A 13,629-nucleotide genomic window follows, 5' to 3' on the forward strand; every position below is an offset into this window, starting at 1 on the left:
AGTTCGAAGGAATGCCGCAAAGGAAAAATAAAGAGAATATTTTTTGGTCTCGATTTCAAAGGAAAAACACATGAATTTTACAGTCCGTTTAGCCCTTTTCCTTTTCTTCAAATTTCTATGTGCGAAGAACGAGACTGACGTCCTTAGTGGCATAATGGCATGCTAATCGTACGTTTTTTATGCTGTTTGGCTCCGTTGAGTAAGATTCATGTGTTTTTCCTATTCCGATGAACCCAAACACCCGCCAAAGTCTGCAAAATTCACCCGTTTTCCAATCCTCTTTGCGCGTGCATATTCATATTCAGTTTCTTCCCTATCCAGCATTTTTAGAATCATGTAAAGCAGAGGAGAAGCCGTTTTAGTTCAGCTAAAACAGCAGTCAGTATATGCGCCAGCATGGACAAGAATAGACAAGTCGCGGTGACAGGAAATGGAACCGCACGATCTGGACCAGGAGCGTCTGAACCTGATCCAACTCTGCTGCTGCATGTGTGTGCCTGCCTGCTACAGCTACTGCATCCAGGTTCGTTCATGTGTGGTGATGCGTCTCACTTTGGCTTTGGCTTTGGTCCTCCTCCTCCTCCCGGCACGTCCCATCTGCAGGCTCGTTTCCCTCTCTCCCACTCAGAGCTACCGACCCGTCACAAACATTGCAACTCCCCCGACTAAAATAGGGTTTTCCCCAGCACAGTAGTACGTGTACGAACGAATTGATGAGCCCATCGATCAGATTCAGATTGTACCACCACCGCTCCACAGTGCACGTGCGGTCCCTGACACTCGCTCCCTCACTGTGCCGCACGACCTGGTATCACTCCGTAGTCCGTACCACAGCTGCTCGTTTAGTACAGTACCAAGTTCCAGCGACAGCGAGTGATTAGTACCATGCGAAGATAAGCAGTAAAAATACGTAGTAGGGTAGCCAGTGGAGTCTGACTTTCACCTTCTTGTTTAACTTGACTTTGTATGGAGTATGGAGCAGTTTCGAAACGGCAGAGTTTGAATAGTGGCTGTTGCGTCAGGGGAAGGGAGAGCAGACTGCGGCGCGCGTAACGTAACCTGCTGTGGCCGGCGCCGCGCGCGCTGCTGTCCCGTCCCTCTGCGTATGCGTACTGCAGTGGCAATGGTGAAGGGCTCGAGACGGCTTCAATTCGGACGGCATCCATCCTTTCCCCGCGTCCGTCGCGTCGCCGTGCGGCACTGATCTACTAGTAAGTACCATTTATAACGTGAGCCGGTACCGCTGATCCATGATCAGTAGTCCTGTACTGTACCAGTATCTGCATTTCAACTCAAAATGCACCTAGTACAGTGGTGTTTTTGTTCATGATTAGTTCTAGTATACTACATGCCAACTGGTAATAATGTTGTTGCCTAACCAAGCGCAGTCTTGAGAGAGTGCGGTGCGCTTGACTGACAAAGTCACTGGCAGAACAAACAAATGCAAATGCCCGGAGAAGAGGGAGTGGATGAGGAGGATCCGGCGAGCAAGTCGTGTTCGTGTGCGGACAGACACAAGCGCACGCGCAGATTGGTATAATTGTATTATCATCTTCTCGACTCACGAAAACGCGGGAGAAAAGGATCCAACCGGACCCGCACTCCCGATTCTCCTCGCAATCCTCCAAAATCCAAATGCAATTCCTCCCATTCTCCTCGCATGTCTTAATCGGCTGGGTTGATTAGCAATGGCATAGTGGGATGCATATTGTTTTGCTAATCAAGCAAGCAGGCTTGATTGACTAATCACCCCCACCGGCCACCACTCGGATGCTCGCACGTCCCCACTCCGCCCGCTCGCTAAGCTTCCCCTCCCCTTCTTCTCCCCACTCCTCCTCGCCCAGCCCAACCGGGACCCCCAACCAACCCCCCCACCGTTGCCGTTGCAGAGCCCGCCACGCCACGCCGCCCATGGACTACGAGCGCATCCACGACCCGCCCCACCGCCAGGTCCGTTCGCCGTCTATCCCCCCTCCCCGCCGCCGGTTCGCTTCATTCTCATTCGGATCGGATCTTCTCGTGCTGCTCGCCATGGTTTCTTGCGGTACTGCTTCCTCCCTGCTCCTCCCATGGCGGGCACGATTGGGTGCCTTGGCTGCCGCTTCTGGCGTTACGCGCGGTTTGCAGGGCACTGGCGGTTCGGCGCCGGCGATCTTGGCTCGATTCGGCGATTTCGCTCCTTATCCGCAGCATAGGATTCCCTCGTCGCGCAGTTCGTGGGTAGCCATCGTGAGGTTTCCGCTGCTAGCCCTACCCTCGTGAGATTCCTTCGTCGCGCAGTTCTGTATCCTTCTTGAGTTGTGCCCTCCATAATGACCAGTTCTTGGATGGAAAGCAGGCAGGCATATGCCTGCCGGCCGTCGCTGAATTCGATGCGCTGTCCAGCGACAGGTCCACATTTGACTCTTCCCCTGCGTCGCTCGGCTTCTCTTCTTCCCTTCTCCCCCCAAATCCGGCCTTCATTTTTGGTCCTGAATTCGACGCTCGCTTTGCTGAAAAGTTGCCGCTTTCGCTGTCCTCACCCAGTCGATGCCACTGCTCTGCTCTGCTATGTTTCGTGTTGAATTCGGCGACGATGTCAGTAATATGCGCCGTTGCTTTCACCGGGTGCCTCTGGAGGCACGGGATTGGGACGGGTCGGGTGTTTTGGGCGCACGATTTTCTAAAAAGCTGGGGATAGTTTTGTCCATTCTCCCGTGATTCCGTCAAATTTGGCAATTTCTCGGTTCAATTCGCCGCGGAAAGCGTTGCTCTACAAAACGTCCCGATCCCCTTCTTTCAGTCTCGCTGAATTCCTCTGCTCTTTCTGTCTTGTGCAATGCAGTCGGGCGGATTCTCGCCGGCCAAGCTGCGAGCGATGCTTCTCGGGCTCGAGAAGCACCAGCACTCCGGCGAGGACACCTCGCCCGAGGCCAACGACTCCGGCGAGCTCGACGACCGGAGTAAGTCCAACTGCCATACATACAGTTCATCAAATGCTATCATCTACAGTTTACTGAACACTAACACTTTTGGTACCAATCGTGTCCACAGGGAGCTTGGAATGCTCCACCTCCACCGAGATGTCCAGCAACAGCGGCCACAGATCAAGGAACCGGGCTCCGGAGGACGACAGCTTCGACTCCGAGAGCAGCTCTTCGGGGCCGACAACGGTTAAGAGGGCCGCGGCGGTGTCTGCTCTGCTGCCGCCGTTCTCTAGACCGACGCCGTCGAAATGGGACGACGCCGAGAAGTGGATTTCGAGCCCGACGGCGAACCGTACTGGCCGTGTGATGACCGCCGCAGGGTTTGCGCCGAAGAAGACGGCATTTGCTTTACCTGAGCACGGTGCCTGCCCGCCAGCCGCTGCTAAGGTGGTCGCCGAGGTGCCGAGAAACACCGGAACATTGACTGATAATTCAGTTGGTAAGTGATAACTTGCCATGCTTTTGATGTTTTTATGTTGTCTCACTCTGTTTTACTACTACTTGATAATGACTGCGATGTGATCATGAGCTGAAAAATGCTTCTGTGGGGGACTTGAGAGCAATATCTTTGCTTCATGTGTCTGGTATGTCCTAAGATGTGTGTCTGAACTTTTGAGGTTCAACTAGCATGTTTCATGATTCTTTATGATGCAGCATGCTGAATCGAGTCAAGGATTGTTTGCTAGTTCTTGGGCGGCAAATTTGAAGTTGTGGGTGCCAGCTGAATCGGGGACAAGTAGAGCATAACATCATGATACACTAGTTGGTGGTGCGAAAAGGCCCGACTCTGATGATATCATTGTAGTAGGCCTGATGTTTCCTTTACCAGAAAAGCCAATCTGCCATTATTCACCACTTATTTTCTCTTTATTCGGCAAACAGTTTCAAGTGGGGTTTCCAGCTAAACCAGAAAGGAAATTTGTTATCTCTGTTTTTGTTTTGTTGATACAGTTAATGTGCTGCTGACTTTGTTTTGGGTAATCTATATCTGCAGGTTCCACGCAGCCCGATTCAATCAAACCTGCAGAAACTGCCCCAATAGTCGACGAACCAGAACACGTAATTCGGTCTGTCTCGATGAGAGATATGGGAACAGAAATGACTCCGATTGCCAGCCAGGAGCCCTCTCGGACTGGGACTCCGATAATAGCATCCAGCCCTACCTCCACTAGGACGCCAACTCCTAACCGGAGCGTAGAATTTGGTGTTGGTACAATTGATTCCAGCAAGATGGGCATGTCTGAGGAGGAGCTACAGTTGAATACCAGGAAGGAAATCATGGATCTCGGCGAACGGCTAGGCAAGACGACCATAGCTGCATGGGCAAGCAAGGAAGAGAGAGCTACCGCAAATTTCGCAAATGTTCCAGCTGATAAGGCTGTAGAAATCGACAGAGAGACCCGTGCTGCAGATTGGCACGAGGCAGAGAAAGCAAAGTATCTTGCAAGGTATATTTTCTCATTCTTCACTATCTGCTATCGGATACTAGCGGAACTGTAATGTAACAGTCCTCAAATCATTACTGAATTAAGCTTGCATTGATGACATTCTGGTCTCGTCATTTGGTAGAAATATACACGTGTGCAAAGAGATGGACACTATCTTGATTGGCCCATTTGAAGATGTGCACACTTGTGAATATGATCTTGATTGCGCATTCTCCCGCATAACGAGATTGATCATTAATCATCTATATTCATGCGATTCTTGTAGGTTTCAGAGGGAAGAGGTAAAGATCCAAGCTTGGGAAAATCACCAGAGAGCAAAAATTGAAGCTGAAATGAAGAGCATAGAGGTATATCATGAGATGTTGACTAAATATTGATATTAGCGATTGCGCTTGGAGTATAAATGTAAGGAGTGAAGTGAACTGTTACTTGATGATCTGATACCACTGAAACTTCTAATCTGAAGCACATCTTGAAATTTCGTAGGTCTGATCTGTAATCACTGGCACTGCAGCATAAGAAGCACAGCATAGTTTCTTTGAATTGCTCAAAAAACTGCTTAGTTCCTCTGAATTACCATATAAACCATCCCTAAATAAAATTGTACAGCTCATAGCTGAGAGAAAAGTCAAGCATTCAGCATCTAACGAAATAACTTTCCTCCGGATCGCAGGCGAAGATGGAAAGAAAGCGAGCTCGCGAGCACGACAGGCTTGCGAGGAAGCTGGCATCAGCGAGGAGCAGAGCAGAGGCGAAGAGGGAGGCCGCGGAGGCGAGGAGGAGCCAAGAAGCGGAGCGAACGGATGAGCAGGCGGCGCAGATCCGTAAGACCGGGCACATACCTTCCTCAATCTCCTGCTGGTGCTGGTGCCTATGATAAATCCCATGCCTCTGAGCATCGTAGAAATGTTTCTCCTGAAAACGACCATTGTAAAAATGCTACTGGCTCATCTTTTACCAGCAAGGAATGCAAAGTGTGTCGCCGTTTTCGTCCTCTCGAATTTGCCATATCGGATAATATCTGCGTATTCATCATTTACATCGCGAATTAAAACCTTGCCACGACCGTCTTTGGCGAGGAAATTCGACATTATTATATTTATTATAGCCGTAGGAAATCCAGTTTTAGTTAACACGGATAAAAATAATAAAAAATCCTGCATATAAAAAGGAAAAATGAAATCCCTTGCATAATGGTAAAAATTGTACTACCAGCACATTAATGTAGGAAAAAAAATAGCACGGCGCCATTAATTTCCTAGGCGGATCTGGATAATAATGGTGGAATTAGCGAGCGGTTCGTGATGCCACGTGCGTCCACAGCGGCCGTGCGATGCCGGATCCAACGGCTGGGAATCGCTCCGCGCCAAAATAGGATATATCCAAAAACATTCCCGTTCCGGCGTCGTCCACACGGGGTGTCCTGATCCGATCCAAAGTGTCCTGTATAAATGAAACGGCTACGAGAAATCTCTCGCTGACTCTGTCTCTCGCCACGATCCAAACCCTAACGCGAACGACCGGATCGACAGATCGAGCGAGGCAGGGTCGGGATGATGGAGGCGCCGTCGCTGGAGCACCGGGTGCCGGCGGAGGAGCGGCACCGGATCGAGCGGGTGGCGCGGTTCGTGGCGCGGGACCGGGACGGGGACCTGGCGGAGGCGCTGCTGCTGCGGCTGCTGCGGATCACGCGCAACGGCCGGCGATGGGGGTTCCTGGCCAACGACCACCCGCTCCACCCCTACTACCTCCAGCAGAAGGTCTCCGAGCAGTGCCGCATCCTCCGCCCCCGCCACGCCGCCGACCGCTGATCCTCCGCCCTCCTCCGTGCCGGGCGATCGCTTGGCATGCCGGCGCGCGCATGCATCTTGCCGTCTCTGCTCTGTTGTTAATTTTTTCTTTCTTGTTTCGTCGTCGCATCACATTTTTTTTTGTAGGATCGTAGTGTGTGATTAATGACGTGCCGTTGTTGTGAGATCGGCTGAGGATTCAAAGGAGGCAGCCGCGGATTCTAATAAGAAATAAGAAACTGTAATAGGCCAGATGATTTCTTTTTTGGATAAGATTGATGATTGATTATGTGCTTAACTGTTTCCGAAAAAAAAGTGTGCTAACTTCGACTGGCTCTCTATGCTGGGAAAGGCTGGGATAATGTCAGTGGCCTGGGCTCCAAGCTTCACTGGGGTTTGCCTGAGCCCAGTTTCAATTTTTTTTTTTAATTTTTTTTGAGATGCTGAATTCTGTTTCTGCCTTTGCTAGTCCCCTTTTTGTCTTTGCAAATTGGATTAACATGACATAATGCGGTTTAATTTTTGTGTGTTCAATTATTATGTTCTATAATACCTCCAACATTGCTTGGTTGAGATGCATTTGCAGTCTTACTGACCAACATGCCGTACGGCTTCGCGGCGGTTCCGTCTTCCATCCGAAGGAGAAACCACCACGAACAGAAGTTCCCCTGCATTCAGGCAACTGATAAGTTTTTCAAGCAGACTGGACAGACAGATCATTACAGGAGAGCAAGGCACCATCCGACCACCACTGTCAAATTACAGGACAGACAGAACACACTGCTACTACCACCAGGCACCAGAACTTACTCAACAGCGGCAAAACGATTGCACGACTACCAAAGGCCCGTAGATAATTGACGAAATTCGAGGGTGATGCTACATTTGCTGACAAGATTGTATTCAGCAGCGGTGCACGAATCTTCCAAAATTTTGATACCGTAGAACAATTCATGACGAAGACCTGCTGGAATGGGCACCTGATCGTTGATCCTGCGCTTGACGGTGGCAATGGTGTCGAATCTCGAAACCTCCACGGTTATGATCTTACCTGCAGGGAACTCCACAGAGATCTGCATTTTTTGCAGGGAGGAGTGTTCCTCCAGCCTGTTATTGAACACGTCGGTCAGCGGTGTCCTCGAGGTAAGCATGGCTTGCAGCAGCTCAACAGCCTGCAAGACAACAAATTAAATCTGGATCTAGCAATTGTTCTGCACAATTCTAGGCTTCTAGCTACCTTACCTCTGGTTTCCCGATGGTGATCTCCATCTCGACAACGTTAGCCTTGTCTCTCCTGCACCAGTGCTTCGTCACGGACATCCCGGAGGCCTGGTGCATCAGTAGATCATCGCTCACCACATAGTTTCGGTCTTCGACCAGGTCAAGACAGCAGCCAGCACACCAGCTATATGATACCAGACCGTTGTAGTTTTCCGGTTCCTCTTGGTGTTCTTTGGGAGTGGCGCACTTAGGGCGAACGCTGAATGGGCTAAGGGGTGGATTCAGCAGCGTCTCAGTGGACTTGCCACCTGTTATGAAGCCTGCTGCGTCGAGTCCGACGACGCTGTTGTACAGATTGTCGAAGCCACCACCATTGCCCAGAGGAGAGGTGACGCCATTATCACGCATGTTCTTGATCACACAGCCCAGTGGGTAAGCCAAGAAACCGAGGAGCAGATCAACAAACTCATGCTTGCATTCAGCATACATCACCTTTTTCTCCTGCCCGTCATAGAAAAGCTTGATCTTGCACTCTAGTGGAGCATGAGGTCCCGAATCTTCATTGGGAGCTACTACGACTTTCTTGTTGATGCTCGGTTTCACAGGGGCAAGAGCATCCTGATCACCAGATCCCATGGGCAGAAAAATATCGGTGAATATCGTATCCGACGACAGAGAAGCCTTCAGCATGGCTACAACCTAAAATAAGGATCCAAGTTAGCGGAGGAAACGAATTGATGAGTGAACGGCCCTTTTTCTTTTCAAAAAGGAAAGTTTCACCCCCGGCCTCTGCATCATACGATGCACATAACTAAAGTTCAAAGCACGCAAAAATTACAATGAAAAAAGAGAGCGGAGCTCGAAATAAGCAGTGCTACCTCCGTCCAGCCGACGCACACCTCCAGCTCCTCAAAGTCATGGAGGATCGCACCAGGGCCGAAGTTGCGAGCCAGCAACTGCATGGTCCTGGTGGATGCTGGCATGATTGTCAAGTCATCGCTGATCATAAACTGTTCTTTACACCTCACGAACATCACAGACCCAGAGCTCACTTTGTTGTAGACATGCACAAGTCTAGCCATGACTTGCCAACACCTGCAGTAATCGCCATCTACCTGTAGGTTCGGCTGGTTCTTGACAAACGCATCATGAGAATTCCAGAAACTGCTCCTGAGGATGGCACGGTAAGATGTACAAATTTTAACAAAATCAAGAATTCAAGGTCAAGAAAATGAATTAACAAGATCATCATGTACTAATTCGTACCCTCCAAACTCATGGGCGGTCGAAGGCGTGAGAAGCATGTCATGGCAGGCCTCAACCTTAAGCAGCCTACCTCCCGTGAGGCGGTTGACGCTGTCGCAGAGGTTGAAGAGGCATCCCGGTGATGTCGCCGCACAGAACTGGATTGCGGAGAGCGGGAGCGTGAGGAAGGAGAGGAGGACGTCGACGAAGTCGGAGCCGGCGTCAGCGAACAGCACGCGGTTGCACGACCTGTCCACGGCGAGCTTGATCTTGATGGAGTCCATAGGTGCAGACTATTCGTACAAGTTCAGAGGACACCCGTCCAAGAACGACGCAATGGATTTGCAGGTGGTCGAAATCTGTGGAGACTTTGGATTTGGGTGTTGGGGATCGTAGATGGTACAGTAAAGCAGAGGGGCCAATTTGGAGGCTTTTGTCCCCAATTCCAGTGCTCCTTTACTCCGAGCGAGTGCGATTACACTGAGGCTCCTTTACTCTTTATCCTTTACTGCTTTTCACTATTTTGGCCAGGCTTATTGCATGTGCACTCACACGTTGGCCAGGCTTCATTGCCAATTTTCACCTCATGCGTCCTCAATTCATTTGCACATCCGAAATTGTTGTTGGCTAAGCGGACCTTAAACCTTCTTTCTTGATTACTGATGGCGACTACAGTGTGTGACCTAGCTTTTTGCATCTTGTTGTCCATGTACTTCGTGACTCTTTCACATTACCGTGTGTTTGGGTTGTTCAAGATATGCTGCTCTGCTATTTGACGTCTGTCTCTGAAATACTTGACGGTGCCATAGAAAATACCCTCAACGATGGCTGTAAGTGGCAATGCACGGTTTCCTCTGAGGACAAAGTCGTATGTTTCCGCGAGGTTCGTTGTCATGACACCGTACCTTGCTCCATGTGTGTCATGTAGCAAAGACCACCTCTCCAGAGGCTCATGCTCTATCCACTGCTCGAAGGTTTTAATGGACCTCCCGAGCCTTCTCCTAGTACCAGGTGGGTCAAAGCCTGGCAGGTCACATAGCCCAACAGCCTCCTCCTCCACGGCCGCTGTTCCTGTTGTCAACTGTGCAGCTACTGCTTCAACATGTGCCCTCACCGCTGCATCTCTTGCAGCTTTCCTGTCCCTCACGTGTCTCTGCGTGCACACATTAAGTCTGTCGCGTATCAAATTGTACTTCCATAACTGGTTCTGCTTGCAGAGTTTTTTTGAACAGATTCATCAGGTTCTTATTTCTAAACCGCGAGAAGAAATTAGCCCCGAGATGACGCATGCACCAACGGCTCTGCAAGTCCTGCCATGGAACTTGTTCCTCAGGGCCTGGGTTTGTTAGTGTCCTTATCGCACTGAGTATACCTGCATGCCTGTCATGAAGGATGCACACATTGGGCTTCTCCTTCACAACTGATATTTTCAACTGCCTGAAGAACCATGTCCAACTTTCAATGTTCTCACTCTCCACAAAAGCAAATGCCAGTGGGACGACTTGATTTTGGCCGTCTTGACCTATGGCTGTCAGGATCTGACCCTTGTACTTGCCTGTGAGAAAAGTACCGTCAACACATATCACCGGTCGGCAATGCCTGAAAGCTTCGATGCATACACCGAAAGAGAAGAAGAGATGATGCAACACCCTCACAGTTGGGAACTCTGGCATGAACATGTCTTGGATATCGATATAGGTGCCTGGATTCCGCTGCTGCAGGGTGTGGAGGAGGTGGACAACAGAGTCATATGCATCAAAATAAGAACCAAATCTCCTCTCAAGCGCTGCATGCTTAGCCCTCCAAGCCTTGCCATAAGAAATTCTGTACTTCAACCTGGCGAAGACTTTTGTCTGGACTGCCTTCACTTCCATAGCTTTGTCTTGCACTATCTCATCGTAAAACAATCGAGCAATAAGCATGGATGAAAGGTTGGCATGATCTTGAGGGATGCACGGAATAAGACAAGTGTGATTAACTAAGTCACTTATCACCCAACTTGTGCCATACTTAGGGAGAAAGCCGTGCACCCTTGCGGGACAATCTGCGTTCTTGCATACCATTGTCAGGAATTTCTGACTGGACACCTCAGCTTTGAAAACCCTTCGCGTGGACATTGCCCAATTAATTATTGCATCCTTCAGGGCTTGCTTGTTCGGATACATAGCACCCGTCGCAATATTGTTCTGGTGGTATTGCCAGGCTGAATCATGTCCATCATTCACGGTCATTGCAGATGATAAGTCATGATTCCACCATGCAGGATTCGGGACCTCCTCTGCATTTTCTTCTTCATCTGACTCATCAGAATCATCGGCATGACCCCTTTCAACATCGGTGTCTTCTTCTTCCATCTGGTTCTGCATGTGCCCATCTACCTCGTCAGCGTCCACCTCGCCATTGTAATCACCATCGGCATTTCCTCCTTCTACCTGACTACTCTGCCCTGGTTCATAACCATAAGCATTTCCTCCTTGTACCTGACTGCTCTGTCCTTGTTCGTAACCATAAGCATTTCCTCCTTCTACCTGACTGCTCTGTCCTTCGTAGCCACCCTCGCCTTCATGTTCAGTGACCTTCTTCATGACGGGAAGCACTAAAGCAACAGGATTGCATCCCCTTCGTTCACAACCTTGTAACCACCGCACCCAATCGGAGTCTCCCTCTATTGGCCTTAAATAAAAGTAAATTTTTGAACTTGACCATGTCCACAATGCATGAACACCGACGGTGTGTGTTTCAGTATCAAGACCTAAACTTGCCGCAATCCATTCTTTCAACTGACTAACAGACCATGTTTGTGGTGCGCTGATTGCCACCTCTATGTGAGTAAATTCACTCAGATCTGCTCCCAACTCATTTGTTTGGACAGTACCAGGACCATAGTAAAATCTCAACTTCACTACATCGGACATCTCGACTCACCTATTTTTTTCAACAACGAAATACAAGTATTAGACATGTCTATGTATTACCAGGACCATAGTAAATTTCACGATCAATATAATTTAATCTATGTGGACGATTATGATGAGTTGCTTGACTCTTGTTTTAATAATAATATAATAAATAGGCCCATGTTTACTAATAATAAATATGCCTCAAATAATAATAATAATATAACCGACAAATATGATAATTCATTTTATTTCAATTATATGGCCCATGTTGATGTATTTTTAATTTTAATCAATTTTAAAAATATTTGTCTCTTCTTTTGAACTTTTTATTCATGTTCCAAACTTCTTATCACGCACCTGTGTACGTGTCAACTATTAACCAACAACTTATTATCCCCACTAACAACTAATACAATTCACACACCTAAAACTATATTACGAAAATTTGCCGTAGCAACTACAAATATTTACGTATACTACCGGGGCAAATAACAATAGTCACACACAAATTTTATTTCACATCGAACGAAGCGTGCGTGCGAACGAATAATATGTACGTATACTACCGGGGCAAATAACAATATTTACGTATACTACCGGGCCAAAAAAAATATTGCGGTATACTACCGGGCCAAATAACAATAATCACACACAAATATTTACTTATACTACCGGGGCAAATAACAATATTTACGTATACTACCGGAGCACCTACAAAAAATAAAATGTGGGCTGAAATATACCCTTGAAGCGTGCGTGCGAACGACAAACGATGAACGACGAACGACGAACGACGAACGAAAAACTGCCGGTGCTCCGGCTCCAACGAAGCACGACGAACAACAGCCACGACCACCACGAGCTACCCCGTCACCACCACGACCACCCAACTTCACCACCACCACACTGCCACAACTTCACCACCACCACCTCCACCAAAATGCTCACCACGACCACCACGAGCTACCCCGTCAGTAGATCGACACCTCTTTTGGCTGCCCTAAATGAGTTGAACCCATTCACGGTGCCAAAATCGCGAAAATGTAGCTCATTTAGGTGCACAAATGGGTGCCATTTTTCTGTAGAGAGAGGAGAAGAAAGAACACAGAAGAAATGAGCAACCGGAGAAGAAGAATGGAGGAAGGAGAGGAAGGAAAGAGAGGATAAGGCCGGGCCGGCCAGCGTGTCAGGCTACAGCCCCCTGTCGGCCAGCAGCTGGCCGATCGGCGGGCGGTAGGCCGACAGGGGCGCACAAGCCGACAGCCCACTGCCTCCCCCTCGCGCGACGTGGCCCGACCAACCACAGGCCGCCGCGTGCCAGCCGGGCCTGCAATCGGCCTGCTGCTAGCCGATCGGCCTGCTGTGGGCCGATTGGGCCTGCTGCTAGCCGATCGGCCTGCAGCGGGCCGACGGTGTATTATTTTTGAAATTTCTTTCTTTCGCGTAATATTTCTGTAATTAAAAAAAAAGTATTATTTAAAAAAAATTAGCATGGTTTAGTCCATCGACAGCTATATCTTCACTTATTCACATATTACTACTAGGGAAAACCTTATACACAAAACTTTAGCAGTAGCGCTTGTTAAAAAAGGGTGCTAGTGCTAAGTAGCAGTAGCGCGTGCAGGATAAACGCGTTACAGATACAAACATAGCAGTAGCGCGTCTCCCTTTAACCATGCTACTACTAAAATTCTCACTACTAACACTAGTAGAAAAAGGGGCTTTCGTTCGGGTCTGGCCAGCCCATTAGTCCCGGTTCTGTCACGAACCGGGACCAATGAAGGCATTTGTCCCGGTTCGAGAGTCCAGGGGGCCGGCAGGGGCCTCGTGGGCATTGGTCACGGTTCGTATGGGCCCATTTGTCCCGGTTCTTGGCACGAACCGGGACCAACGGGCCTTGCTCCTGGCCCACAACCATTGGTCCCGGTTCGTGGCAGGAACCGGGACAGAAGGAGGGCCTTTAGTCCCGGTTCCATCCACGAACCGGGACAAATGAGTTGCCTATATATATATACCCCATCGCCGGCGAGCAGAGCACTCCACAGTGCTCTGTTTTTTG

The 13,629-nt window shown here is 49.1% G+C and overlaps 3 protein-coding genes and 1 pseudogene across 4 annotated transcripts; 3 read left to right on the forward strand and 1 right to left on the reverse strand.

Annotated features, from left to right (window-relative positions):
* The first annotated feature begins 1,732 nt into the window (after positions 1 to 1,732).
* LOC109756781 (uncharacterized) lies at positions 1,733 to 5,408 on the forward strand. The gene is made up of 6 exons (XM_020315613.4): positions 1,733 to 1,950; positions 2,825 to 2,942; positions 3,034 to 3,405; positions 3,961 to 4,414; positions 4,680 to 4,761; positions 5,088 to 5,408. Exons 1-6 carry the CDS (start codon positions 1,771 to 1,773, stop codon positions 5,289 to 5,291), a joined length of 1,410 nt encoding a protein of 469 aa, XP_020171202.1. The 5' UTR covers positions 1,733 to 1,770; the 3' UTR covers positions 5,292 to 5,408.
* A 475-nt stretch (positions 5,409 to 5,883) lies between these two features.
* On the forward strand, positions 5,884 to 6,796 carry LOC120963149 (uncharacterized). Its single transcript, XM_040387635.3, has one exon. The coding sequence runs from the start codon at positions 5,968 to 5,970 to the stop codon at positions 6,223 to 6,225; it is 258 nt and encodes an 85-aa protein (XP_040243569.1). The 5' UTR covers positions 5,884 to 5,967; the 3' UTR covers positions 6,226 to 6,796.
* Positions 6,797 to 6,908: 112 nt separating this feature from the next.
* Positions 6,909 to 9,137, reverse strand: LOC109735569 (uncharacterized). Of its 2 annotated transcripts, none has more exons than XM_020294789.4 (4): positions 8,692 to 9,137; positions 8,304 to 8,589; positions 7,447 to 8,124; positions 6,909 to 7,376 (listed from the first exon to the last, which is right to left on the reverse strand). In XM_020294789.4, exons 1-4 carry the CDS (start codon positions 8,952 to 8,954, stop codon positions 7,041 to 7,043), a joined length of 1,563 nt encoding a protein of 520 aa, XP_020150378.1. In that variant the 5' UTR covers positions 8,955 to 9,137; the 3' UTR covers positions 6,909 to 7,040. The 2 variants fall into 2 exon arrangements, with proteins under 2 accessions (XP_020150378.1, XP_020150377.1); XM_020294788.4 differs by having other exon boundaries at positions 8,304 to 8,595; positions 8,692 to 9,135.
* A 4,295-nt stretch (positions 9,138 to 13,432) lies between these two features.
* LOC120963639 (small nucleolar RNA SNORA57) lies at positions 13,433 to 13,564 on the forward strand (annotated as a pseudogene).
* Positions 13,565 to 13,629: the final 65 nt, after the last annotated feature.

This window comes from Aegilops tauschii, chromosome 4 (assembly GCF_002575655.3).
Source record: "Aegilops tauschii subsp. strangulata cultivar AL8/78 chromosome 4, Aet v6.0, whole genome shotgun sequence".
Lineage (NCBI taxonomy): Eukaryota > Viridiplantae > Streptophyta > Magnoliopsida > Poales > Poaceae > Aegilops > Aegilops tauschii.